This window comes from Phyllostomus discolor, chromosome 6 (genome assembly GCF_004126475.2).
Source record: "Phyllostomus discolor isolate MPI-MPIP mPhyDis1 chromosome 6, mPhyDis1.pri.v3, whole genome shotgun sequence".
NCBI lineage: Eukaryota > Metazoa > Chordata > Mammalia > Chiroptera > Phyllostomidae > Phyllostomus > Phyllostomus discolor.
In genome coordinates, this window is record NC_040908.2 from 132656641 (window position 1) to 132683793 (window position 27153).

The 27153-nt window shown below is 35.3% G+C and overlaps 1 protein-coding gene across 1 annotated transcript in view; it reads right to left on the reverse strand.

Annotated features, from left to right (window-relative positions):
- COPB1 (COPI coat complex subunit beta 1) overlaps positions 1–27153 on the reverse strand; it is a 36762-nt gene that overhangs the window by 8447 nt on the left and 1162 nt on the right. The window contains exons 3-16 of the mRNA XM_028516984.2: positions 23646–23875; positions 23090–23259; positions 21155–21269; positions 19782–19874; positions 18019–18156; positions 15830–15949; positions 14123–14230; positions 13894–14040; positions 11819–11964; positions 10300–10396; positions 8463–8623; positions 7483–7603; positions 3133–3360; positions 2798–2977 (exon numbers count right to left, since the gene is read on the reverse strand). Coding sequence (XP_028372785.1) covers positions 2798–2977; positions 3133–3360; positions 7483–7603; positions 8463–8623; positions 10300–10396; positions 11819–11964; positions 13894–14040; positions 14123–14230; positions 15830–15949; positions 18019–18156; positions 19782–19874; positions 21155–21269; positions 23090–23259; positions 23646–23875 — 2054 coding nt within the window. The remainder of the gene's footprint in view (positions 1–2797; positions 2978–3132; positions 3361–7482; positions 7604–8462; positions 8624–10299; positions 10397–11818; positions 11965–13893; positions 14041–14122; positions 14231–15829; positions 15950–18018; positions 18157–19781; positions 19875–21154; positions 21270–23089; positions 23260–23645; positions 23876–27153) is intronic.

The window sequence follows — 27153 nt, forward strand, 5'->3', positions numbered from 1 at the left end:
GAATATACTTTTTTTAATTCCTCACTAGAGGACATGCTTATTGATTTTTAGGGAGAGGGAAAGGAAAGGAGAGAGAAAGAGAAACATCGATGCAAGAGAGAATGTCAACCAGTGCCCCTTTGCATGTACCCCAAACAGGGACCAAACCTGCAACCAAGGCATGTGTCCTGACCAGGAATCAAACCTGTGACCTTTCAGTTTACAGGACGATGCCCAACCAACTGAACCACACTGGCCAAGGTGATATGAATGTACTTAAGCCACTGAATTATACACTTAAAAATAGTTAAGAGGGTAAATTTTGATGATATCTAAATTTTACACAATTTTTAAAAATAAAATTTTTTAAACCTTTAACTCAAACATTGAGGTCAACTACCAATTGGAAAGGAGGTAAAGTGTTCTAGTAGTTCCAGTTCTGCAACTAACCTTATCTCGAGGACAACAAAATTTTTTTTTTATATATATATTTTATTGATTATGCTATTACAGTTGTCCCATTTCCCCCCTTCTCTCCCCTCCACCCTGTACCCCCCTCCCACCCACATTTCCCCCTTTAGTTCATGTCCATGTGTCATACTTATGAGTTCTTTAGTTTCTACATTTCCCATACTATTCTTGCCCTCCCCCTATCTATTTTCAACCTACATTCTATGCTACTTATTCTCTATACCTTTTCCCCCTCTCTCCTCCTCCCACCCCCCTGCTGCTAACCCTCCATGTGCCCTCCATTTCTGTGGTTCTGTTCCTGTTCTAATTGTTTACTTAGTTTCTTTTGGTTTTGCTTTAGGTGTGGTTGTTAATATTTGTGAGTTTGCTGTCCTTTTACTATACACGTTTTTTCTTTATCTTCTTTTCTTAGATAAGTCCCTTTAGCATTTCATAAAATAAGGGCTTGGTGATGATGAACTCCTTTAACTTGACCTTATCTGAGAAGCACTTTATCTGCCCTTCCATTCTAAATGAGAGCTTTGCTGGATAGAGCAATCTGGGATGTAGGTCCTTGTCTTTCATGACTTGGAATATTTCTTTCCAGCCCCTTCTTGCCTGTAAGGTCTCTTTGGAGAAATCAGCTGACAGTCTGATGGGAACTCCTTTGTAGGTTACTGTCCCCTTACCTCTTGCTGCTTCTAGGATTCTCTCCTTCGTTTTTACCTTGGCTAATGTAATGATGATGTGCCTTGGTGTGTTTCTTCTTGGGTCCAACTTCTTTGGGGCTCTCTGAGCTTCTTGGATTTCTTGGAAGACTGTTCCCTTTGCCAGATTGGGGAAGTTCTCCTTTATTATTTGTTCAAATACATGTTCAATCTGTTGCTTTTCCCCTTCCGATTCTGGTACCCCTATAATTCGGATGTTGGAACGTTTAAAGGTGTCTTGGATGCTCTTAATCTTTTCCTCAATTTTTTGAATTCTTATTTCATCATGCTTTCCTGCTTGGTTGATTCTATCTTCCTTCTGGTCCACTGTATTGTTTGGAGACTCATATTCCTTCCTTTCACTATTGGCTCTCCTCCGCGTGTCTTCCTGCATCTGTTTTATGGTAATCTGCATTCTTTCATCTAAATTTCGTCCAAAATCAATCAGTTCCGTGAGCTTTCTGATCACCAGTGTTTTGAACTGCGCATCTGATAGATTGGCTAGTTCTTGGTCGCTCAAAAGGATGAGTCCTGGGGGACTGATCTGCTCTGTTGAAAACATAGTTTTTTGTTTTTTGTTTTTTTCCCCCTGTCTCTCCTTTTTTTTTTTCCGGTCTGGTTGCTCTTGTTACGGTGGGGGGCGGAGCCTTAGGTGCTCACCGGGGCTGGGCACCCCAGTCGCTAGATTGTGACGTTATATGTGGGGGCGGGGTGGGCGGGGGAAAACAATGGCGGTAGTTCTGTTCCCCTGGACTCAGACCCTTGTCTGGGCTTCTGGGCCGCGAGTTCTGCCCTGGTCCACAATCGCTGCCCCTCTGGGTCTGCCAGCTGCAGCTTGCGTACTCAGGGATCACCGCTGCCTTCTTGCGCGCTGGATGGCTTTTGCGCCGATTTTGCGCCAAACCTTCCCCCGACCTCCGTGCGCCGCTGACCCGAGCCAGCCCCGCGCCCGCCGGCTCGTCTTCTCCTACCAGTCCGGATGAACGCGTCTACTTCAACTTCTTGGCTGCCTGACTTCCATTCAGATAAATCCTCTGCCAGATCTGGGTGTTATTCTGATAGTAAATTATTGTTGTAAATTATTGGTTTTCTAATCTTGGTTGTGCGAGGAGGCACGGTGCGTCCACCTATTCCTCCATCTTGCCGGAAGTCTCGAGGACAACAAAATTAATTTGAGACTGTTTACTCATCTAACAGATAACAGTGTTAAACTAGATCAAAGATTTGTAAATTTATGTATTCTGAGTGTAGTATAGTTTTCCAAATAAAATCCTATATGGAATTCAATATATTAAGAACATAAATGTAGAATTGCTCTATTTAAAGCAGCAGGACAAAGGAAAAGCTGAGGGCAAGGTGTCGAGGAGGAGATCAGAGCCCTGGCCTCTAAAAGCTTTGCTTAACCTTTAAGGATCCGCGGCGCTGTGTATTACACTATGATTTCAACAAGTTATAAAATCATGTACTATCATATAGTAAAGTACTTTATCAGCTTCTGAGTTTCTATTGTGTTTAATAAACTTATCAATCACAGTGACTTGACAAAAACTGATGCTGCATAACTTGTTTTTCTTTTAAAAAAGGAGACCAGCAACTTCCTGATTACTACTTTCTTAATAGCCAATTTAAATAATTTACCAGTGTATTTGACATTTTGTTACCTTATTAAGTTTAGATGCTAGGGGATCTGCTGCCTCTTTCCTCTGTGTGTTACCCATTGCTGCCAGCAAACTCAGCTGAAACTGATCTTCCTTGCAGTTCATTTCATTCTTAGCGGTTAGTTGCATGAAGGAAATGGGGTCATCAGGCTGTACTGTCACATTCCTCTTTTCAGATTCTTTCTGTGTTGAGAAAACAAACATATGTCTATGTTTAATATGGAAAGAAAAATAGCTTTTTGTAAGCCTTTAATAGGGACAGCCTTATTCCACATATGAGGACTGAGGTTTTTTTAAAGCAACAAGGCACTTTTATGGCTTTATGATATATACCTTACCTTTTGGGATAATTTTTCTTCTTCAAGTTTAGCAGATAACATGTGTGAAAGGGACTGTCTGCACTCCTTATTGAAAATGTCATTCATTAAAGGTGAACATTCAGACAAGACCTTGAGGCACAGGGAAATTCGATCTACATCATCATCTGTAATTGGCTTCTTAGGAAGAGAGGATTTTCCCAAATGAAGGATAGTGGCCATGAGCAACATAGCCTCAGCGACAAAGGACTAGAAAAGAAGAGATATGGGTTATTTACTGTCATGATTCTGCAATTGCAATAATGTTACTTTATTATAACTCACAACCCAAGAAATAAAACTAATTTTCACATCACTTGAATAAGATTTCAAATCTTTTAATTTCTTTTTTGCATCCTACTTCTTCCTTTCTATGCTAGCTGCCATCCTCTAAAACCTCCACTAAGCTTCTAAAGACAACAATGGCTTTTTAACTGTCCTGCATTACTCTAACCCCTCCACACGCCAGTGCTATCTTTTTAAAATTTCAACTACAGCAAAGTCAAAAGGATGATACATTTCACATAGTTATCATTTTGCCTTTTACTTATTTCACTTATATACATGTACACTTATTTTTTTAAAGTAAACATATAAAAGTAAGACTCTTCACCTCCTAAGTACTTCAGCATACATCTCTTAAGAATCAGAACAGCTGCTCTGGCTGGTGTGACTCAGTTGGCTGGAGCAGTGTCCCGTAAACCAAAAGGTCACAGGTCCAATTCCCAGTCCAGGCACATACCTAGGTTTTGGATTTGGCCCCCAATTGGGGCACCTGCGAGGCAACCAATCAATGTTTCTCTCTCACATCGATATTTCTCTCCCTCTCTCTAAATTCAATAAACATGTCCTTGGGTGAGGATAAAAAAAAAATCAGAACTTCCTATATAACTGCAATATCATTATCTCACCTGAGAAATGTAACAACCCCAAAATATATTCACTGTACACTCTAAATCTAAAATAATCTTCCTAATTCTCACAAAATGTTTTCATTGTTTTCTAAAATCTGGGATCAGCTTCACGTATTTTATTTGACTCTTACTCTCCTTAGTTCCTTTTAATCCAGACCAGCCCCCTGGATTTTGTATTGTTTTCCCTCACAGGGACTTTTTAAAAGAGCCCAGACTAGCTGTTTTACAGACTGCCCCCCACTTCTGGTTAGATACCAGAGAGATGATGATGTGCATCTCTTCTGTATCACATCAGGAGGCATATAATATTAGGTTGTCTCATTATTGGTGACACTAAGTGTGATCACCTGCTGCTACTATGTTAATCCTTGTTGTACACCAATCACTTCACTCTACATGTGAATACCTTCAGTGACTTCCCCAGACCTTCATATTGACACCATAGCACTTAGTCTGCTATTCAGGGTCTACCACAAAGTGAATAGAAAGTAATTTTTGAGTCTTATGTAATATTATCCCAACACATGATCTACGTTACTGACAAACTGTCTTTGGCTAACCGTTGATGTGCACACATACATGAAAAAACTACCAGAGGCCTGGGAAAGAACCGGAAGAATAAGTTCAACAATCCTCTGAACAGTCACCAGAAGTAGAGGAACAAGGAGAGAACCAGAAAAAAAAAGGAGCTGAAGAAATAATGGCTTAAAAAATTCCCAAATTTTATGAAAACTATAAACCCATATATCCAAGAAGCTCGGTAAAGCCCAAGCAAAGTAAACATGAAGAAAACCACACCAAGGCACGTCCTAATCAAATTACTGGAACCCAGTGATAAGAATATCTGAAATCAGCCAGAGAACACAGGACACATTCCATGCAGAGGTATGAGAATGACAGCGGCTTCTCATCAGAACGCTTCAAGATAATGGAGCTACATCGTTGTAACTGTCAGCAAGAAGACAATGGAACAACATCTTCAAGGCACTGAAATTAAAATGTTCTCAATAGAAATATATATCGTAACAAAGATATCTTTCAAAAATGAAGGAAAAATACTTTTTCTGACAAAAACCAAGAGAATTCAATGCCAACAGATCTGCATGACAAAAGAAAATCTGAAGCAAACTCTTTCTGCAAAAGGTATATGATACCAGAAAGAAACTCAGATCTACACAAAAAAATGAAGAGCAATGAAAAAGACATAAGTGAAGGAGAGCTAGTGTGATGATAAACAACCAAACTTCCACCTGCGTTGTACCAAATGCAGCCAACTTCATGAACCAGCTATGTCATCAGAAACCTGGCTCTCTCAAATGTCAGCAAATGTCCTCCCAACCTGAACAACTGAAGCAGCCTTTCCATGAGAGAAAATCGAAGAGGACCATGAGACAAGGAATCTTGGAGACTTTTAAAAAACATAATTTAAAGAAGAGGTGATTAATGTGACAAGACCTGAATAAATAAATAATGGCCCAGAGAGAGTTACAAAATAAATTATTGTCCATAAATCAAAATAAATTGATAAAAAGAGATAATATACCTTGCAATTTGCTGGCCCTATAAATGTCTTTTATGGCTCCTTTAATCATAAAAGTTAAAAACAATCCTCTGTGCCCTGCCTGGTGTGGCTCAGTGGATTGGGCACCAGCCTGCGAACCAAAGTATCACCTGTTCAATTCCCAGTCAGGGCACATGCCTGGGTTGCAGGCCAGGTCCCCAGTAGGGGGAGTATGAGAGGCAACTGCACATTAATGTTTCCCTCCCTCCCTCTTTCCCCCCTCTCTAAAAATAAATAAAATCTTAAAAAAAAACCCCACAAAATAATCCTTTGAAAATCCCAAATCTAAAATGAAAATGTCTAATTATATGTTGGCTTAAGTAAATGAAGGAATTTAATGGACTGTTAATGTAGCTATTAAATATAACTATCGTTAAGAACAGTTTAAATTAACATGGGAAAATATTATAATGCTAAATGAAACTGCAGTATTATAAAACAAAATAATCACACTAGAGAAAAAAGTGCTTCACAGATAAAAACTACATCAAATTCTTTCTGGAAGAAGGAAAAATTTTTGTTATTATATCCGGTACTGTAATTCTATCTTTTGATGTTTCTATCTCCACATTAACAAGGTTTGTACTTCAGTGCTGTGACCAGGAGTAATTTTTTCTTATTAGTTATTCCCTCACTCCCTATTTATTTTAGCAATGTGAAAATAAGCAAAGACAAACCATTCACAATTCTACTACACATGGTAAAAACAAGTATTTTTTCTCACTTAAAAAAATCTTTAAAAGAAAATTGACTATTTTTAACAGGTGAACAAACAAAAACAGAATATTATGCGTACAGCCTTAAGAAGGAAATTCTGATAAATGCTACCATACCGATGAAGTTTGAAGACACTATGCTAATAAGAAAAGTAAGCCAGTTGTAAAAAGGCAAATATTATATGACCCACTTATATGAAGTATAGAGACTAGGTAAATTTATAGAGGCAGAAAGTAGAACAGTAGTTGCCTAGGACTGGCAGAAGGTATGGGGAACCACTGTTTACTTAGTACAGTTACAGTTTGGGATCATGAAAAGTTCTAGATATTGGATATTGGTAATAGCTGCCCAACAGTGTGAATGTACTTAATGTCACTGAACTATATATTTAAAAATAGTTAAACGGTAAATTTCATGTTATGTCTATTTTACCATAAAAAAATTATCTAAAAAAATGTTTTAAAAGGCATCCAGGAAGGTACCTGAACTTCTGTCCTGTTTTAACTCTCAACTTCTTACTATTGGCTAAGTATGCCCCTCCCTACCTGAGTCTGACCTCTAGATAAATAAGAAGTGGAAAAAAAAGGGTACATATATATGAAAAGATAATTAACTATTTAATGCGTAAATAATTACAAAGCATCATAGGTTGATATGACATGCAGAAATAAACTATAGGACAACAAAACAAAGAATGGTATTAGGGGTTGGGGAGAACGGAAGTACATTACTTTAAATGAGCATATAGTCAGAATGATCAGAAGCTATGATGAAGGTTACGAACTGTAGAAATGGAAATATGTTTAAGAGACATTTCTGGAATAAAATAGGCAATGACTAACTGCATAAAGATGTTGGAGAGAGGCTTATTGTTCACTGGCCCTCGACTAATCCTAGCACACAGAAATGCCTTCATAAACCCTTACATCTCTTCCACTGGACTAATCAAAAGGTAGTATTGTTGTATCACTCTGTCAATATTACACTAACATTATAGTACTGTGTCCACTTCCCCCATTAAACCATAGGCTCTTTCACAAGAGGAACTTTAGCATTCACTTCTGGGTCCCTCACAGTGCAATGCATACAGAAGACACTTGATGTTCACTTGTTGGGTAAATGTAGAATAAATAGACTTACATTTTGCTTTTTCTTCTCCTGAACCAAAGCTACGTAGCGCAAGGCAATCTTGGTCAGAGTTGTGGCAAGGGAGGCAGCGACAAAGAAATCTCCATCCAGAAGGAATCCTCTCAGGGGAGGTCTGCAAAACAATCAAGGAAGATGAAACATACCAACTTCTTAAGCAGCACACAGCTTTTGCAGAAATGATTCAAATAAGGCTACTTAACACTCCTACTGCCACCCTTCAGTGAGGAGGATATAAACTAGCTCTCTTCAGCTCTCAGAATGAAAAAGGAAAGATAAAATAATACATGGATTTAAAAACCTACGTTCAAATGATATAGAAACAAATAAATATAAAGAGAAGTGGTGAAGGGTGTATGTACTGAAACCAATGATCCCAGCTTATCTACAGTATTTACTTATTGTGTGCCTTTGGGTTAAGTTATAAACTCCAAGCCTCAAATTCCTCTTCTATAAAATAGGACAATAATATACTCAATCAAAATGGGTTGCTGTGAAGATTATATGGACGAACTACAAGTACAATGCCCAGCATGTAATAAGTAATCATTAAATTTTTAGGCATTATTTTCATCATCTTCACTATAAAACTGAGAATAAAATGAGGAAATCATCAAAATTTTATTCCATCAGTTAAAAGTGGAAAATCTTCCAAAATGTTTCTTGAATGGCAACGAAACTCCAATACCGCCAAAGTTACTTCAGCTTAGCGTTTTCTGTATGAGTAAAATGATTCTAGCTTAAACAGAAACCGGTTATTTCAATAAAAACACTTATCAAGGCGCAGAGGATTAAAACCATCAACATAATTCCTGAGAGAAAGAACTTAAATATCCTTCTCCTTTCAAGTATCTTAAATGGCAAAGATTTCCATTTTGGTCATAAAAGCAAGTAAGAGAAATCACTTGACTGCTTTATTCACAACAGTAATTAAAAAAAAGGATAGCTGGCTGGGCACAAGGGCTGCAAATTACCTTTCTTCCTCCTTCTTGGTGGGCCTAGAACTGCTAAGGGCGCTCTGAGTTGCATAGGTGCCCATCTCGGTTACCAATTTCTGAACTGGCCCCACAGTTATTTCTTCTTCAGGTTTTAATTCACCAGCTTCTTTCTTTATTTCTGACTCTACAATTGGGATCTACAAATCAATTGGAAAAATCAATTTAGTAATAATATCTACAGCAAGCAAAATCATATTTAAAGATTTTATTTACTTACTTTTAGAGAGAGAGGGAGGGAGGAAGAGAGAGAGGGAGACACTGATCGGTTGCCCCTTGCATGCCTTCAACCAGGAACCCAGCTCGCAACCCAGGCATGTGCCCTGACCAGGAATCGAACTGGCGACCCTTTGGTCTGCAGGATGACACCTAACTCAGCTGAGCATATCATTCAGGGCACAAAATCATATTTAAATATTTAATAATTTCTACAGAAATAGCATTTCCCCAATGGGATTTTTAGAACGTGGAACTGTCGATTTTCTTTCCTTCCCATGATAATGTGGTGAGAAGAACAGGGGCTTTGGTATTATATGCCAGTTACTTGTCATATAGTTTTACACAAATTAATTAAACTATTTTGAGCCTTAGTTTTTTAGATTTTATTTATTTATTTTTAGAAGGAGGAGAAGGGAAGAAGAGAAGGAGAGGGAGAGAAACATTGATTGGTTGCCTCTCATATGTGCCCAACCAGGGCCTGAGCCTGCAACCCAGGCATGTGCCCTGACTGGAATCGAACTGGCAACCCTTTTTATGGGATGACACCCAAGAAACTAGAGCCACACTGATCAGGCTGAGCCTTAGTTTCTTACTTTGTTATATGCAAATCTTAATTTTCCACACAAGTTGCTTAGTAAGAAAATGCTTTTAGGACAACGACTAAAAGAAAATGGATACTCTTATTCTTCTTTTCCATCCTTTTCTGAACCAAAAGAACCCTCATCCTCCTAAAATGAAATAAATCTGGCTTAACTGCACAAAATAACTTCATCAACTACCCTTTAAAAAAAAAAGAGGCTACTATGCATGTATTCCTCAATAACAGCATATCTAATTTAAGAGCTCTGTGAGTCTTCAATAATCATCTATCAATTTCTTTATTTTATAAATAAAAAACATGCCCAGGCAGGTTAAGGAATTATATCCATGGTCCCAGAGCTAATTATCCCATATGGTTGTTAGTTAAGGAAATACTACTGCCAGTTTTAGTACATAAATACTGTCAAGTCAGCCTTGTTCTTATAATATTTGCATTCTTCTTTCAGAACACATAGGTGAAAGAAGAGTTTTACAAGTGTTTTTTTCTTTTTTAAAACACAGAACATTCTGTTCAAATAAAATCTTTCCCAGAAGGGTAAATAATACAGGGAAGGGGAATCCCCTCCCAAATTTCCCACAGCTGTTAGGTTTCGTTATCTGGGTAACTAAAATACATTTTTCAGTACTCTTTAGCTCAGATGAAAACACTAAAGTAAAAACTGAATCAACACATAAAAGTCAGATGTAAAAAAAGGGGGAAAAAAGGCAAATGTACTAAAGTAAAAATCACCATCTAAAGTAGTAGTTACACCCTGCCTGGTGCGGCTCAGTGGGTGGAGCGCTAGACTGAGAACCAAAGGGTCACTGGTTCCATTCCGAGTCAGGGCACATGCCTGGGTTGCGGGCCAGGTCCCCAGTGACGGGTGTGAGAGAGGCCACCACACACTGATGTTTCTTTCCCTCTCTCTCCTTCTCCCTCCCTCCCCCTCTCTAAAAAGAAACAAGATCTTAAGGAAAAAAATAATAAAGTAGCAGTTACAACTAAAGTAAAACATACCTCCCCCAGGGACCTTCGGACCTCAGTCATCACACTCTGGATGTCTTCCTTGGTACTACAGTATTCTCCCAGAATCCACAATGCTCCCCGGTAAATCCTAAAACAAGAACACAAGTTCTGAAACACTGACTTGTCAACAAATCTTGAAGCCATTTTTCTTTGTGAATTTAAGCTCAAGCAAGAAAATAAGATTTTGCAGTTCTACGGGATTATGAATGACATTTTAAGAAATATAACAAAAGACAGTAAGTTTAATTCTCCCAGAAATCACAAGCATTAAAAGGAAAATAATTACTCTCATCCATCATTATTAGGGACATTTAAAAACTGGTAATCCCAGTAGTAAAACTAAGTTTCGCAGAGAGGTGTTAGTTATCCTCCTTTTAGGACAGAGTTAAGATAAAAGTTTATCTTAACACAACTATAAAAAATTTATGATTTTAATGTAAAAAGTACTTTTTATTTGTAGTCACTGAAAAGAACAGGCAAGATGCTGACCAGAACAATGAATACGGAAGGAGTATAAAAAGATCAATAACAACAACAAAAGTAAAGAAAGCAACAATTTTCTAGTTAAAAATGTTAAACTCATCTTTTCCCTAAGATTTTCATTCAAGTTACTTTTTAAAAAATCCTAGAAACAAAAGCTCTAACAGATCATGCATGGATTCAAAAAGCAAAACTTTGATACTTTTTTTCCTCACAAAGGAGCCAATTTTTTTCTACTTCCCTAAATGTCAATACATTTTCAATCAGAAAAACTTTGTAATAGTCCCTTATTTTTTACCTAGGTAGATATAATGCAAGTCTATTATAGTCTATCTATCAGATGCTTTAAAGGAACAAAATTTGAATGCAAAAGTCCTTTCTCACTAGTAAAGATTATCTGAAGGGAAAAACGTAATGTCACATTCTGGGTGCATTTGCAATCCTTCACTTTATTTTTTTATTAAAAAATATATGTTTTATATAATGTTTATATATAACATGTTTGTTTATATAGAGAAAGTAGGGAGGGAGAGGGAGAAACATCATTGTGAGAGAAACATCAACCAGCTGCTTCCGGCACATGGCCCAATCGGGAACCAAACCCACAACCTTGGTATGTGCCACAGGAATCAAACAGGTAACCTTCTGGTCTATGGGATGAAACACCAACCAACTGAGCCACACCACCAGGCACAATCCTTCACTTTAATAAATTATAAAGGGGCATGTAAATAATAATGATAACCAAACAAGTATGTCCTTAGTCACTTTAGGAGTCATACTGTTTTAGAGGAAATCATGACAGAAAAATAGAACTAAATCACCATAACCGTAAAAAAAAAATTTCCAATAGGTTATGGATCAGCCAAGAATGGGTGTATGGTAATGGTTATTGTCATTCTTATTTTGTCTTGATTGTCTTAAGTCACTGTTCTGTTCTGCTCTTGTATTTTATATCAACTGACCCTTTCAAGACAGATGCTGATAAAGTGCTTATTTGACTTTACATTTAAACAGATTTTAAACATACTTGACAGATTTTATAGCATGAAAGACTTCAAGCATCTTCTCAACAATAAGCATTCTCAGGTTATCAAAGCGCTGAATGGCTTCACGAACAAACTCCAAGACATCAGCAGCTGCTGCTTCATTACTGTCGCTGAGAAATTCCATTAACTAAAAGAAAAAAAGGAAAAGATAATGATTTAAACCTCAGGTTTAATAACCTTATTCAATTTTTAGTAAGGTTAAAGTAAATTAAACAAATTTACAAAGTATGTAATAATTTTCAAATGAGTACCAAAATGTAAGTTGAGACAAGCACAACTAAATTAAAACAAGCCACAATGGCTCTTCTCTTTCATGTGCAGCAAAGTTTATTACAAAACTCACCATACAACAAGAGCTAGAAATTTGCCACTCAAAATAAATTAATTGGATCATCCTAAATTGTAACTGAAAGTAAACCCAGTAAAATTTTAGCCTTGACTGATATGGCTCAGTTGGTGCAATGACGGCCCACAAAAGGAAAGGTCGCTGGTTTGATTCCAACTCAAAGGCACGTGCCTGGGTTGCAGGTTCAGTCCCTAGTCGGGGCACATGCAAGAGGCAACCAATTGATGTTTTTCTCTCATATCAATGTTTCTCTCCCTCTCCCACCCCCCTCTCTCTTTAAATAAATACATGAAATCTTTATAACAAAGTAAAATCATTTTAGAAAAAAATTCAGAGCTCAATGGCAGAATTTCAAATTACAATACATACATTATTTATCTCATAGTGACAGAAAACAATATACTCTAGGTATGTGAATTTTTCCGATAACTGAACCCGTCAACCTTACGAGGTATAATTATTTGAAAGAATTATTTATTTGCCCTAATGATTCATACATATATATAGTCCAGCACAAATAATGCCCCTTTCTTATTACAAAACCTTTTATTACAAAGTCATAAGCATGTAATTCTGTAATGTAACAGTATGATACTCAAGAATACCATATGACACTTTAGGTGAAATGTGCAAATTAAAACTATAAATTATTACACCCGTATTATTCCCCTAACAACCACACTCAAGCAGGTCTTACTTCTGCCAGACCCTGTATATATGAAAACAAATATTTAGGTCTGTTCAAAAAAAGTCCAGCCACTGTTAATATAATGAGAATGGTTTGTGTCACATTGATGTAATCCAGCAGCCAAGGAGAGTGGACTGGAATGTGCATGTGTGAATAATGACAACTTCACTATACTAGTCAGTGGGGGTGATAGCTGCCATTGAGTGAGCATGTGCACTGTGTGGCCATCACATTCAAAAGGACTAAGCAGAGCAACATATCTGCATCAAATTTTGCATTAAGCTTGAACATTCTTCCACGGAAACTATTTGGATGATTTAGAAGGCCAAAGCTATGGGCCTTCTAAACTGTAGATTGGCAGCTTCATCACAACAATGTGCCCACTCATGCATCACCTCACGTTTCGTGCAGAGTTTTTTGGTGAAATATCAAATCACCCAAGTGACTCAGCACCTGCTGTAGCCCAGATTTGGCGTCCTGTGACTTCTGGCTTTTCCCAAAACTAAAATCACCTTTGACAGGGAAGAGATTTCAGACCATCAATGAGATTCTGGAAAATACAACAGGGCAGCTGATGGCGATTGGGAGAACTGTGTGAGGTCCCAAGGAGTCTACTTTGAAGGGGACTGAGGTACCACTGTCCTATGTATAATGTTTCTTGCATCTTCTTCAATAAATGTCTCTATTTTTCATATTACATGGCTGGGTACCTTCTGGACAGACTATATGTACACATACACACACACTAATTTTACTTTATAACTGCAACAAACATTAGTTATAATAATATGAGGAGGTACTTTTGTCACTATGTTTTTATTTTATTTTTTTGATGAAGGGGTAAGAGAAAGAAGTCCAAGTCCCTATTCCTCTGAGTTTAAGAGTGAACATAAAGATCCCTTCTGACCATGAGATTTAATAATTCTAGACCATTGAGATTCCCAGCATTTAACTACTGAATAACTAGAATTTTTAAGATTCTTTTTGAGAATTTCAAAAGGAAGGCAATCAGAATTACATACCACAGGAATAACATTTGCAGCCATATCTGGAAATCGGACAGAACAGGAATGCAGTGTTCGCACAAGGAGCTGTCTATATTTGTCAGTGTCTTCATGCTCAGACACATTATTTGTTTTAATCACTTCCTTCTTCAGGACAATAACCAGCTATAAAACAAAGTAAAAATAAGTGAGAATTACAACACATTTGTCCTGATGGCTTACAAACTGCTGTCAGAGTTGTTTTTACCTCTTCAACATTCCTAGAAGAGACAAGATCCAGTGCTAACTGCAGAGTTTTCTTGCGTACTTCTAAGTCTGGTGTGCTTAAAACTCTTAGGATGTCCATAACCAGATCCTGAAAGAACAAAAAATCCAGAATTAACACCAGTATTTCTGGTCACAAGAAAATCTGAACTCAAGAATGAAGGGTTCTGTTCAATATCACCTTAATTCTTTGATCAATATAAAACCATTAGTGATGGAAGAAACAGATATTTTTGGTCTCCCAATGTAATGCAGTATGAAGTATACAATATTACAAGAAGATGCATCCAAACTGAAAATGTTTCTTCTGACTCTGTCAAGCTTCAGATCAACTTATAGTCTGTAGGAAATATAGAAGTCTATGGAACAAGCTAAATGACACCACCAGACAGTAACCAGACACATCCAGAGAAAGAATGTCTGAAAGGACAACTGGTCTGGTCGCTTCAACAAGTCAGTATCATGAAAAAAAAAAAAAAAGAAAAAGAAAAAGAAACCGCTCAAATAAGAGACTTAAGGGACACAACCACCAGTGATGATGCATGGCCATAAATTGGACAAAACAAACAAAAAGGGACTTGGAGGGAACATCTGGGAAAATCTGAGTTTGGAGCTGGCATTAGATAATATTAAGAAATTATTACCAATTTTGTTAGATGTGATGTTATTTTGGGTTTGCAGAAAATAATATTTTAAAGATGGACACTTCAAAAATTTATGGCAGATGAAGACTTTAAAATATAACAAAGCTAATTTACAACTGATTTTACTTCTTTAAAACTTTATATGTTTTAAAATTTTCACTGATAAGCCCTGACCAGTGTGGCTCAGTTGGTTAAGCATTCTCCCGCAAAGCAAAAAGTCACCGGTCCGATTACCAGTCAGGGCACACGTCTGGGTTGTGGCCTGGTTCCCAGTTGGGATGTGTGTGCGAGGCAACTATCAATGTTGCTCTCACACATCGATGTTTCTGTCCCCCTTTTTCTCCCTCCCTTCCCTTCTCTCTAAATATAACTAAAATAAAATCTTGAAAAAAAGATTCACTGATAAAGTTCTAAAAAAGTCTAGGAATAAACTTCTATATCACCTTCACTTACATTCACCAGTTGTTAATAGTTTGCCACAAATGCTTTATGATACCCTCCCTACTCCTAAACATCAGTGTACACCTCCCAAGAATAAGGATAATTTCTTATATAACTACAATTATCAATTCAGAGGAGCTATCATTGATACTAACACTATTAACTAATATATAGTCTATATTCACATTTCTCCAATTTAGCAGTCCTGGGTCTTTATTTTTATAATGATCATTATTCTCACAGATTAAATAGGTATGCTGATAATTTTCTAGAATCTAATCATCTTTTATTCTCAATCAGTTGGTACAATTATTTTCCAGGAAATGCAAATTATATTCAAATCAAGAAAAACATATCTCTATTGCTAATAATACCAAGTACAGTACAATAGAAAAGATAAAAGGTAATATATTAATTAATGTTAGAAATATTTCTTATGGGAAAGACAATACCCCAAAAAGAAATGGTGATTCAAAAGTTATACCTTAGTGAGCAAAATTTAAACTGCCCAGGCTCATTTAGGCTAACAAAGATGGCAAAGCTTGGGAATTTATCTCAATATGTAGAAGATTTTATGTAGGACTTCTATTTCAAATAACATTTACCTGTAGTACTCGTTCATGGGCAGGGTGCTCTTTTAATTCTACCAATCGATCCAGAACTATGAGCTTTACATTGTTATCACTCTCCTTAATAATTAAATCAATGTAACACTGAGCAGCAGCCTATGTAAAAAAAAACACACAAACAAAACAAATACACATTAACAAACATATTCATCTGTCTTTAACATAGGTGAAAGTAAGAATAAAAAACCCAAGACAAAATATATTTACTACTTCTCCACTAAAAGTTTATGCTTTTTTTTCAGACCATGTCCCTCTATTCCCTAAATTCTAACAAATCTCATTATTTTTCAAGTTTATAAAATATCAGAAGCATCAGAAATTAAAAGGATGAAAACAGACCGTTATAGGCAGAATATTAACAACAAAAATTAAGGACTGATATTAAGGAACAAGGCAGAAAAAGCAGATAAGCAATTCCAAAAAAGTATAGCTACTGAGCATCTTTTACTTTAGGTGCAAAGTCTAACACCCTCATTACTGTACAGAAAAATCAAAAATAGTAAGAATACCCTGAACTGCCTGGCTGGTACTGTAGCTCAGTGAATTGAGCATGGGCCTGAGAACCAAAGGGTCGCCGGTCTGAGTCTAAGTTAGGGCACATGCCTGGGTTGTGAACCAGGTCCCCAGTAGGGGGCATGTGTGAGGCAACCACACACTGATGTTTCCCTCTTTCTCCTTCCCTTCCCCTCTATCTAAAAATAAATAAATAAAATCTCTTTTAAAAAAAGTAATACCCTGAGTTATTAAAAGCAGAGAACAAAAGAGAAAACCTGAAAGAACTCCCAATGACTTGGAATAATATGATCAACAAAATAAGCAACAATAATAATGGATTATAATCCATACAATAAAATATTCTTGCTGATATAAAGAAAGAAAGAAAGGTAAGATGAAGAAGGGATAGCTCTTCCTTGCAGAATAACTCCAATTAGTAAATGTAGAATGAGGAAATAGAAAATCACCATTAAAATACCACAGTAATAATTGCTGTAGAAAACAACCATTGATGGATGCTAAAATTAGTTGGTACAAATTGAGAATAGAATATCTGCACAGTTTCAAAGTATCTTCTCATGATACTACTGATTACAAAGGAAAAATCCTAATTCAACAGTGGAGAAATCCGGCAGACCCCACCTTAACCAAATGATCAAGGTTAACATCACTAGTAGTAAGACATATCAACCTCATGTACCCCTTTATGATACACTGAGAAGGGAGCATTACTTCCGTGGCATTCTTCCCCCCAAATGTAGAGACTCATGTAATTATGAGAAAACATCAGACAAATACAAATTGAAAGATATTTTACAAAGTGACTCTTCTAAAGTGTCAAGATCATGAAAAACAAGGAGAGGCTGAGGAACTATCACCAATTGGAGCTCCTCCATAACAACTTAAGTGTCATGTGGGAACTTGGACTGGATCCTAGGAAAGAAAGAGGGCATAAGTGGGGAAACTGGTGAAATTCGAATACAATCTATAGTTTGGTTAACAATATTGGTCCAATTGCAATTTCTTGGTTTTGACAATTACATAATTGTCATACAAGACATGAACATTATGGGAAGCTGGATGAAGGATAATGGGAACATTGTCTTATTTTTGCAACTCCTCTGTGAGTTTAAAATTATTTCATTATAGAAAGTTTTTTAAAAAATTTTAAAGTACTGGTGTGTATAGCAGTAAATTCTCCTATTTATATAATCTGGCATTCTAGAATAATTCCTTCTCTGAATATAGTAGGGGTTCCTCATATAGTCTTGATATAATAAACCAAAGAAGAAAAAGATAATATTCCATTATTGAAAATACTGGAAACTTTTTTAGGATCCATCATTTAAAATCTGGAATTCCTTCTCCCAGATCTAGTTTTTAATGTCAAGTATGGGGAGAGATCTTAAAATACCAGAATCATTCTTCTGAAACTAGAAACATTGACATTATCTGTCTCTCTTTCTCTCCACATGTATATGTATGAAAGCAGGAAGGAAGAAGGAAAGTCAGACTATATTAAGAATCAAATAAGTTCATGAAATTCATAGCTGTCACCTCCATGCCATATAATGCCATGTAACCACATAGTAAACTGCAATGTCAACAAAGCATAAGTGATGAGACAGAGCATTTATCATCTAACTGGCACCAAAAGAAATAAGTAGTACCTTGATTGCAGTGGGTGCACTAGAGAGTGTCACTAAAGTTCCAGCGGCTTCATATTTTACAGCCGGGCTAGAGGACTGTAATAAGTTGTAGATGCAGCGAATAAAACGAGCCCTTTCTGATGGATTAGCATGACAGACCTGGAGGAGAAAACGTTTAGGTTTCAACTTACTTCATGGACACTTGATTTCAAATAAATTTTTAAAAATAGGTGTCAGTTTATGGAATGCTAGTTATCTTAGCTCGAAAGCTAAGAATAGTTTTATAAGGACTTCTGAAGATGCCAACCAACCTGGGATGAGACACTGTGACACAACAATGGTCATTTCAGACAGAAATAGGTTTTACTTCAAATAATTGTTGTGGCCACTCATTCATTTATTCATTCAATAATAATTTATAATTTCACTCTTGCATAAGAAGTTTTTAGATGACTTATAATAAAAGATGCATACTATAGCCAAGTGAAATAGAAAATTTAAAGGACAACAATACATGAATCAAGTACACTACTATGGGAACTGTGATAGGATATTACATTTGGGCTTAAATTTTTATTCTAGATGTCACATCAAAAAAGGAAATATGATGAATTATATAAATCTCAAAAGCTGATAAAAGGAAAATACCAGTTCTTAAAGAAAGATAACCTCTTTTTAAATTACTACTCATATTTTGTGATCATATTCCATATTGGGGAGAAAACTAAAACATTCCATCCTGCTCTAATTGCGCCCTAATGCCTTTACCTGTGCAGAAAATATCCCTTATTTTTGATCTTTTGAGTTTTAATATTTATGTTAGATTTTCCTAAAATGTATCCATTAAAATCTTTATTATTTGAGCATGACTCAAAAACTGTTCCCTTTTACTTTAACCTGGCTCCAACTGGACAAAATTAGTCAATGGGTAAGCAGGGAACCCCCATTTTTGAGAACCTCAGAGGCATCCTTAAACCATACATATGAATTAAAAGGAATTATCCACTACACTTTTGGTTTCATCTTAAATGCCAATTTCATATGACCAGCACCCTGTGTTATAAGGGGCCACTTTGTTGCAGGGGCAAAGATGACTATAGCGAGTTAACAGTATCTGCTGCGTATTTTTCGTTCACATCATCCTATTCAATAAAGTCATCCCAAAGGTGTATTTCATTAGCCTCCAATGGTATCAACAGCAAAACTGGATGTTAATATGTGTTTTATTTTATTGGAACATTGAGATGCAATCAATTCTTTAAAAAAATATATAAAATTAAAATACTGCCAATAAAGCACTTCATTTTAAAACCAAATCTCTTATCTAGTTTCAGACTTTCTGTTAGTCAGTGGCCTACAGTGTCAATATTAACATGTTTAAAGTCTCTTTTCTCTTTTGCAAATGGGGAACATAAAAAGTATTTATGGATTTTTATTTGTTTTTAGATTTCTGTAGTTTGGTGTGTACTGAAGAAAAGATTTTGAGTTTTATCCCAAAGCCTGATTCACAATCTATTCAGTGCCTGAGCAACAATTTCTTTGCAGCTGCATTAGGTCAGCCATGAGTTTTTACAGAATTCTTTACAGAGGTTTAGAAAGAATGGAAGCAAGTACTTAGAAAATACAATAAACCAAAGGAAAAAAAATAAAAAATTTAATAGGACATGCTATAAAATATTTCTACTATTAAAACGTATTATCCTAGCAATTAAGCAGCTTCCCAGAAAGACTAGCTTTATCTTAAACTGTTCAAATGTATTTTCCCCATCATAGATTGGTCTTACCTTATAAATTAGCTCAACAATAACCAATTGAAGAATGTCTCCAAATGTCTGAACTTGATCAATACAAGTACTTAGGTAATCCAAAGCTCGATCCTAAAAAAATAAAAATATGTTTATCAAGCTCCACCTCATTCAAAAAAAGCACTTAATGCAACTTAAAAAAAAACATATACAACTAAATAGAAAACAAATAAGGAAATTAGGGCAAAGAAAACTAACTGATAAAAAAATGAAGGCTAACACATAAATATAAGCCATAGTCAAATATATGTTCTAAAAATAGGTCACAAATATGGTGTCTGAATTTTCTAGTAGCTAAACCAAGGAGAAAAATATTGTGTTCAGGGTATTTATACAATCAAAACAAACCAGCTGCTTAAGAATATGGGTCTTCCTGTTTCTGAGACTGAGAAGAAAAATCTCATAGATTCTCATACACTGAATACTGTGATAAAGAGAACTATGGTGCCAACATCTCTAGAGTAAAAGTATCAACAAGTTTTATCAACTATTTCTGATTATGTCCCGTTGTGTAGGTGACATCAAAAACATAGATCACTAAAACCAACTCTGTAAGAGGACAAGACATTGTGACCTAAATAAGTAGCTTTCTTATAATCTTGTTTATGAAGATAAAACAGGAGCATCCAGATTTCAGAGGAATGAATAGACTCTGCATTTTTTAATCTTCATCCACATTATTTCCCATATTTTGATAAATACTGGATAGCAAAAATTCCTAGATTAGGTACCACCAAGGTGTGCAAAGTCACTGCTAACCACCAGCAGACCTGAATGTACTGTTGGTATCCACTCAAGAAATTTGAAAAGCCTAGTAAGAACACACATCTACACTGAAGGCCACCCTCTTTAGCAGACATGGTTCAGGTGGAGCTTATGAATAGCTACTCATTTTCTTTATTAAGCCATTTTAGATCTATACTAAGAGAAGGAAAAACAGGCATCAAAGCCCCAAAGTAGAAGGCCACAGAATATGGCCGTAATTTCAATCTGGAAAACCTGTAAAGTGGTTGTTATTAAATGTCTCACCAACGTTTAGTCTGATATTCCAGAGAAGGGTTAAGAAAATTTTTATACAGTGGGGTGGAAATGGGAGGGAGGTGGGGAGGGATGGGTGGGTGGGCTGGAATGGGAGTAAAAGGCAGAAACTGTACTTGAACAATAATTAAAATAAAAAAAAAATAAATAAAAATTTTTATACAAATTAAGTTCAAAAATCTTAAAAAATTCTAAATACACAAATCACACAGTATAAACAAAATTACTGACTGAAAACTTGATTAGGTCTATGTAATACTTTCAATTATGATTTAAATACGGTCATAAAAGTAGTTTTTTAAAAAGTACTTCACCTGATCTGCATGAATTAACATCATAAATGCATTCCTTTTGCAACTTGCATCCTTTTCATTCACCAGAAAATCATGTATCAGTTCAGGAGCATCAGGTATAAGATGTTCAAAATTTCTTGAAATAAAGCAGATAACATCAATGTTCAATAAAAACCTACTTTGTTATTTTATTTTAGTAGCTCTCTGAATGCTACCAAAATTAATCTTTATCAAACTCTATAACAGTATCTATCGTTTTGCTTTTTAAAATTTTAAATCTATTAGAAAATTGTGGGTAGGAATCACAAGCTTTTATCTTCCCCTATGAAGTTATCAAACTATACTTTTCTAGTTCAACACAGAAAGAGCTAATTTATTCAACATAGTATCTATCACCTATCTCAAATAATTCTTTCATCTACTTTAGGAACATAATATCATTGCTCATAATGACATCCTCAAGGTACTAAAAGATCCTTCTTTAAAAATCATTAGAGCCCTAGCAGAGTAGTTCAGTTGGTTAGAGGATCCTCCCTATGAGCCAAGGTTGTGGGTTCAACCCCTGGTCAGGGCACATACAAGAATCCGCCAAAGGAAGAATAAGTAGAACAACAAATCGATGTTTCTCTCTCTCTCAAATAAATTTTTTGAAAAATAATTCCTTGAATTTTACTAGCTATGTACTATATTTATTTACATACTGACTTATTTTGGAAATTTTTAAGTATTTCTAACAGAATAATGAAAAGCTTATTAAAAACCATTACTTCAAGAATTATTAATTTGCCCTGGCTGGTGTAGCTCAGTGGATTGAGCGCGGGCTGCGAACCAGTCATCGCAGGTTCGATTCCCAGTCAGGGCACATGCCTGGGTTGCAGGCCATAACCCCCAGCAACCACACATTGATGTCTCTCTCTGTCTCCCTCTTCCAACTCTAAAAATAAAGTAAATAAAATCTTTAAAAAAAAAAAAAAAAAGAATTATTAATTTGCAGCCATTTTTGTCTCACCCATACCCCTTCCCCCTTATTATTCTGAAACAAATCTCAGGCCATTTTCCATTTCTTTTGTAAATATATCAGTATATTCTCTAAAATTAATAATTCTTTTTAAAACTAATCATAATACCTTTATCATACCTTAAAAATTTAAAAGTTCTTTAATATCATCATATAAACTGTCTTAATGGCGTAATTTTTGTGCATGTACTGTAGCTTAAACACTGAAATTTGTATAGTCTGTATGGTAGCTTTCAAGGAACTCTACATTGTTAATGACAATGCCACTTTTCCTTACAGGTAACAAAATCTAATATAACACTAAGAGAACTGTGAAATTATATAACAATCAACTATTAGAGTACATAGATGTTTATAAAAATTATATCCTACTTATAAGTGGATTGATGCCGCCAGTGATTGTAAAACTCAAGCATTCTAACTTCATCTAACTGGTTCTTCGAGTTGTTTTTAAAGTCCAAAATCTTCAGCTTTCTAAGAACAGGAATTAGTTGAGAACTGCAACATTTCTATTGAAAAGTTCCCTCCTTAAGTCCTCTAAGGGTAAAAAGACCCACATTCCACAAAAAGGGAATTCTAAAGTAGTCAAAACTCTTGAAGCCTGTAAGGGCTAAGTAAGTTAATAAATTCATTAATTGGGCTGGAGTAATACAACTGAGAATGGCAGGCACTGTCACAAACTGGGAAGTGTACAACCTGTCTAAAGGGGGCTACTGTCAGTGAATTCCAGCAGACTGTTGTTATGCAGAAACTAGGACCCAGTGTTGACTTTCCACGTTGACAACATAATGATAACAAGGAAAAAGTCTCCATTAGGCCAAATAAAACACATCTGCAAGCTACGTGCAATCTGTAAGGAACCACTTTGGAACCTGTAATCTAAAAGACTAAATAAACAGTCCTCTCAGAACTAGGCCAAAGGGAATATCTTTATTTACCTATATATAGTGTAGATGGCCAAAACAGCATTTCTTCTAACGTAGCTGTGACGATGCTCCAAACAGGCACGGATGGCTGGCATTAAAGGTTCTAGCAATTCTGCTTCTTTCAATTTGCAGAGAAAACGAAGAGTAGATCCTCGAATAAATTCATTAGGATGCTGAAGATCCTGATAGAAAAATTTAAATAGGAAATATTGAGTTCCAATATTTTACAAAAAAAATTCATGCAAAATTTTCTAATGAAAAAAATCAGAAAATACTGTAGGTTTAATGAGAAAGACCTAGATTATCAGATAATTTTCATCAGATTCCTGTTGATTAAAGCAGTTTTTTATTTTTCACATCAATGTCTTATATTCTGTGTCACTACTTTTTATTAATAACACATAAAAATGCATGGAAAATGTCTGAAAAAAGTAACAATAAAACTTTTTACAATAACAACTTACAACTTCAGTTCCAAATACCTGCATGTAAAACAAAGCCCCTTCCACCAATTTTGCATTTATCTAAAATCAAAACAATATTCATAGATAATTATGTTTTAGTTTACCTTTCTATATGCATCGCATACAAGGATCATTTCATGTAAAAGTCTCCCATCTGGCGTGGTTTTAGGAACAATCTCCCAAAATACCAGGAGTAATTTTTTGATGGTATGATCCTGAAGAGGTAGCACAAAACGAATGATGGTCATCAGAAGTCCAGGAAGCTTTTCGCCATTCAGAATCATAATGATGACTTTCTTCAAAGCTTCAGTCTTTGACTTCACATCTCCTTTTTCTGATTTAAAAATTTTAAATAAAACATAATTATTTCAAAAGAAATTTTCTCAGATAATTTTAAAAGCAATTAACAAAATAAAACGTTTTCTAACTTTATCAATGGCAGTAGTAATAAAGGCACTAACCCAAATGACAAGGGTTCCCAACCTGGTCATGCCACAAACAAGCTATGTGATTTTACACGAGTGATTTGTCCCTTCTTTTAGGTACTTGTTTATTTTTATGACCAGAACAATTGTAGTAACACTGTATTTGTCTCTTATATTTCTGTGAACCTCATGATTCTATACATATAATATGAAGGCATTGGTTTAGGTCTCTGGTCCCCAACCAAAGGAATTAATGCAGAGACCATAAATGTATAGGATACTAAATAATATAAGTCTCAAACAAGCATGCAGCTATTTTTAAAAATGTAAATAGATGCTATTAAGTGCTTCTGAATTCGAAGTAGCTTTTAGTCAGTAGGTATTGTATTTTCTCAACTGAAGTTACAACCATTATTGGGAGGTAGGGATCAGTGACATGTTTTCAACATTAGGATGATCCTCAAACTCAAAAAGATTGGGAACCAAAGAATAGATTCCCAAGATACTATTCCCAAAGAATAGATTCCAAGATCCCATCATACTCCTACAGGCTATAAAATCAGAATATAGAATCTTTAGAATTTAAAATACAGGCTTTAGAATCTTTATTAAGAAACTACCTAAAAAATCAGAAAAATAAAATGTACTAGATTAGTGGTCACTGTTTATAATTAAGAATAACACATTTAAAATACCAGTTTACTGTTACTTAGCCCTCCAAAAAATGCACTATTAAGTATTTTATACAAAACAATCTGTAACTTCACATCATTATCACTGCTTACCAAAGAACTTATGGTACATCTTTTGGACCCAAAATTCAAAGGCAGAAATATAAGAGACAAATACAGTGTTACAACAATTGTTCTTGTCATAAAAATAAACAAGTACCTAAAAGAAGGGACAAAGAGGGATGACAGCAGTGTTTAATAATACTGGAGTTATCATAAGGAAAAAATAGAACTACAACAAATTTCTAATACTTAGAGTCAGGTGACTATTAAATAGAGTTCTTTGCTGTTGCCAAAGAGACAGAGACTGTGAATGATCAGTTGGTAGAGTTACAGGAAGGATTTAAGCTTTGGGAGAATTATAACTAGGTAAATCAAAAGTTCACATCTTCAGGTATTTGAACCAAAAACACAATAAGGGTTACAGTCATATTTATCTCATAAGGGTCAATATTTTTCTTTCAAACTGATTAACTTCTCATGCATTTCTCCCTGCTTCCAAGTATTACATCTCCTACCATATATGAATAAAAATTGGTGTACATCATATCAAATCAGGAAATGAATGAAAAGATGGAGTAGCAATCTGAGCAAACTTTTAGTTTTAAAGTCTGTGAGGATGACAAAACAAAGCATCAGGAGAGATGACAGCATCTGATAGCTATAACCAAGAAAATAAGACAGACTAGGCCAAGTTCTAAGTGGCTAAAGTTGTATTCACTGAGCAGATACAGGTCTTCCTCTCTTTGTCCCAAAGCTTCCTTTCCATTTTTCCCCCTAATTTGTTTGATACTGTAAAAGACAGAGTCAAAACAGCATAAAATTTTATCACTATTACGCTGATGGCTTCTTCTGTTCCTGTTTTTGCCTACTTTTCACAAATTTGCAAATCTGAAAGTTTAGCAGGATAAAACAGCACTTGCAACTAAAGGTTAAATTTTAAAAGTTTAATAGCAAAGTTGTAAAAAAAACGACACCATTTTTTATTTGAAGCCTCCCCAACACCAACTTCCATTTATTCCAACAACTGAAATTGAAGTTGGGAATGCTTTTATCAACATCTTCAAAATTTTCAAAATTCTGTTCCTTTATGAACATTACCAAAAATATGGAAAATTCACCAGAACATACCAAGTACTTCATACTGCAGGGAATGTACAGTCATCAGAGCACATATCCAGTGATTCAAGGTAAAGAAAAGTGTAGTAAAGCAACTAAGTATTTCACCAAACAAAAAAGTATTTGTTACTCAAATCGGAAACTACTTCTAAACTTTTTCTCAATCTCAACTCTTTGAGATAAAGTAAAAAAAAAAATTATAAAATTTTAGAATACTTAGTTATTGGTTAGGGAGGGGTAGCCAAGGCAGCTGCAATTAAGAAAGGGTATTGTTAGCCCTGGCTGGCGTAGTTCAGTGGGCTGCGGGCTGCGAACCAAAGTGTCGCAGGTTCGAATCCCAGTCAGGGTACATGCCTGGGTTGCAGGCCATGACCCCCAGCAACCGCACATTGATGTTTCTTTCTCTCTCTCTCTCTATATATATATATCTCCCTCCCTTCCCTCTCTAAAACAAAAAAAAAGGGTATTGTTTACAATTAAAGTAGGGTTTTTTTTAAACCTTTCTGGCTATAACCTTAAGTATTTTGGTAGTCTATAACTAAACTAAAGTTTATTCATTATTTTGCATTCTATTCTATTATATAAATATGAATACACATATATTCATAATATATATGGCTTTTGGATATAAGGGTATCAGTTTAAATGCCATAAAACTGGATTTTTTTTCCTTATTAAGAGGTGAGAATACTAAGTAAAATATTGTTTCCTTCAAACCGTGATTATCTTCTAAAAGATACCTTCAAGGTCAGAAGCATAATTTTCATTCTACTCTGTTTAAACAATAGTTATCAGTTTAAGTTAAACTTGATTTTAGTAGTTCAATTAAACAAGAATCATTATTTTGGAATGTGCATTACTTAAGAAAGTTTTTTGACAGAATTGCAGAAAGGAGATACAGTATACATTTTTAAAATTCAGAAATATATTTGTTTCTTCTTGCATAAATGCTTTAAAAATGAAAAGCTTAAACCTTTCTAGAAAATACATATGTAGTCCATCATTGATTCATTTGTTCAACAGGTGGGGAACCCAAAGAACAAAGTTCTTTTGGTTTCCCAAGCTAAGTAATAATGATGTTAAATGCACAAAGGAACTAAGACATTCAAATACACATTCTCTCAACCTGTTACCTACAGAGAATTATCAGCTATATTTAAGCATAATATATTAAACTAAACAAGCCATTATGCTATTTTTAGGAATAACTAACAAATTACTAATTATTATATAATTATAATAAATTATATTTCTTCAGCTGTAATAAGCTGAAATGAGATGTTTTATTTCAAAAAGCCAATACTGAAAGTCTAAAGGTAACAAGTTTTCATTTTTAA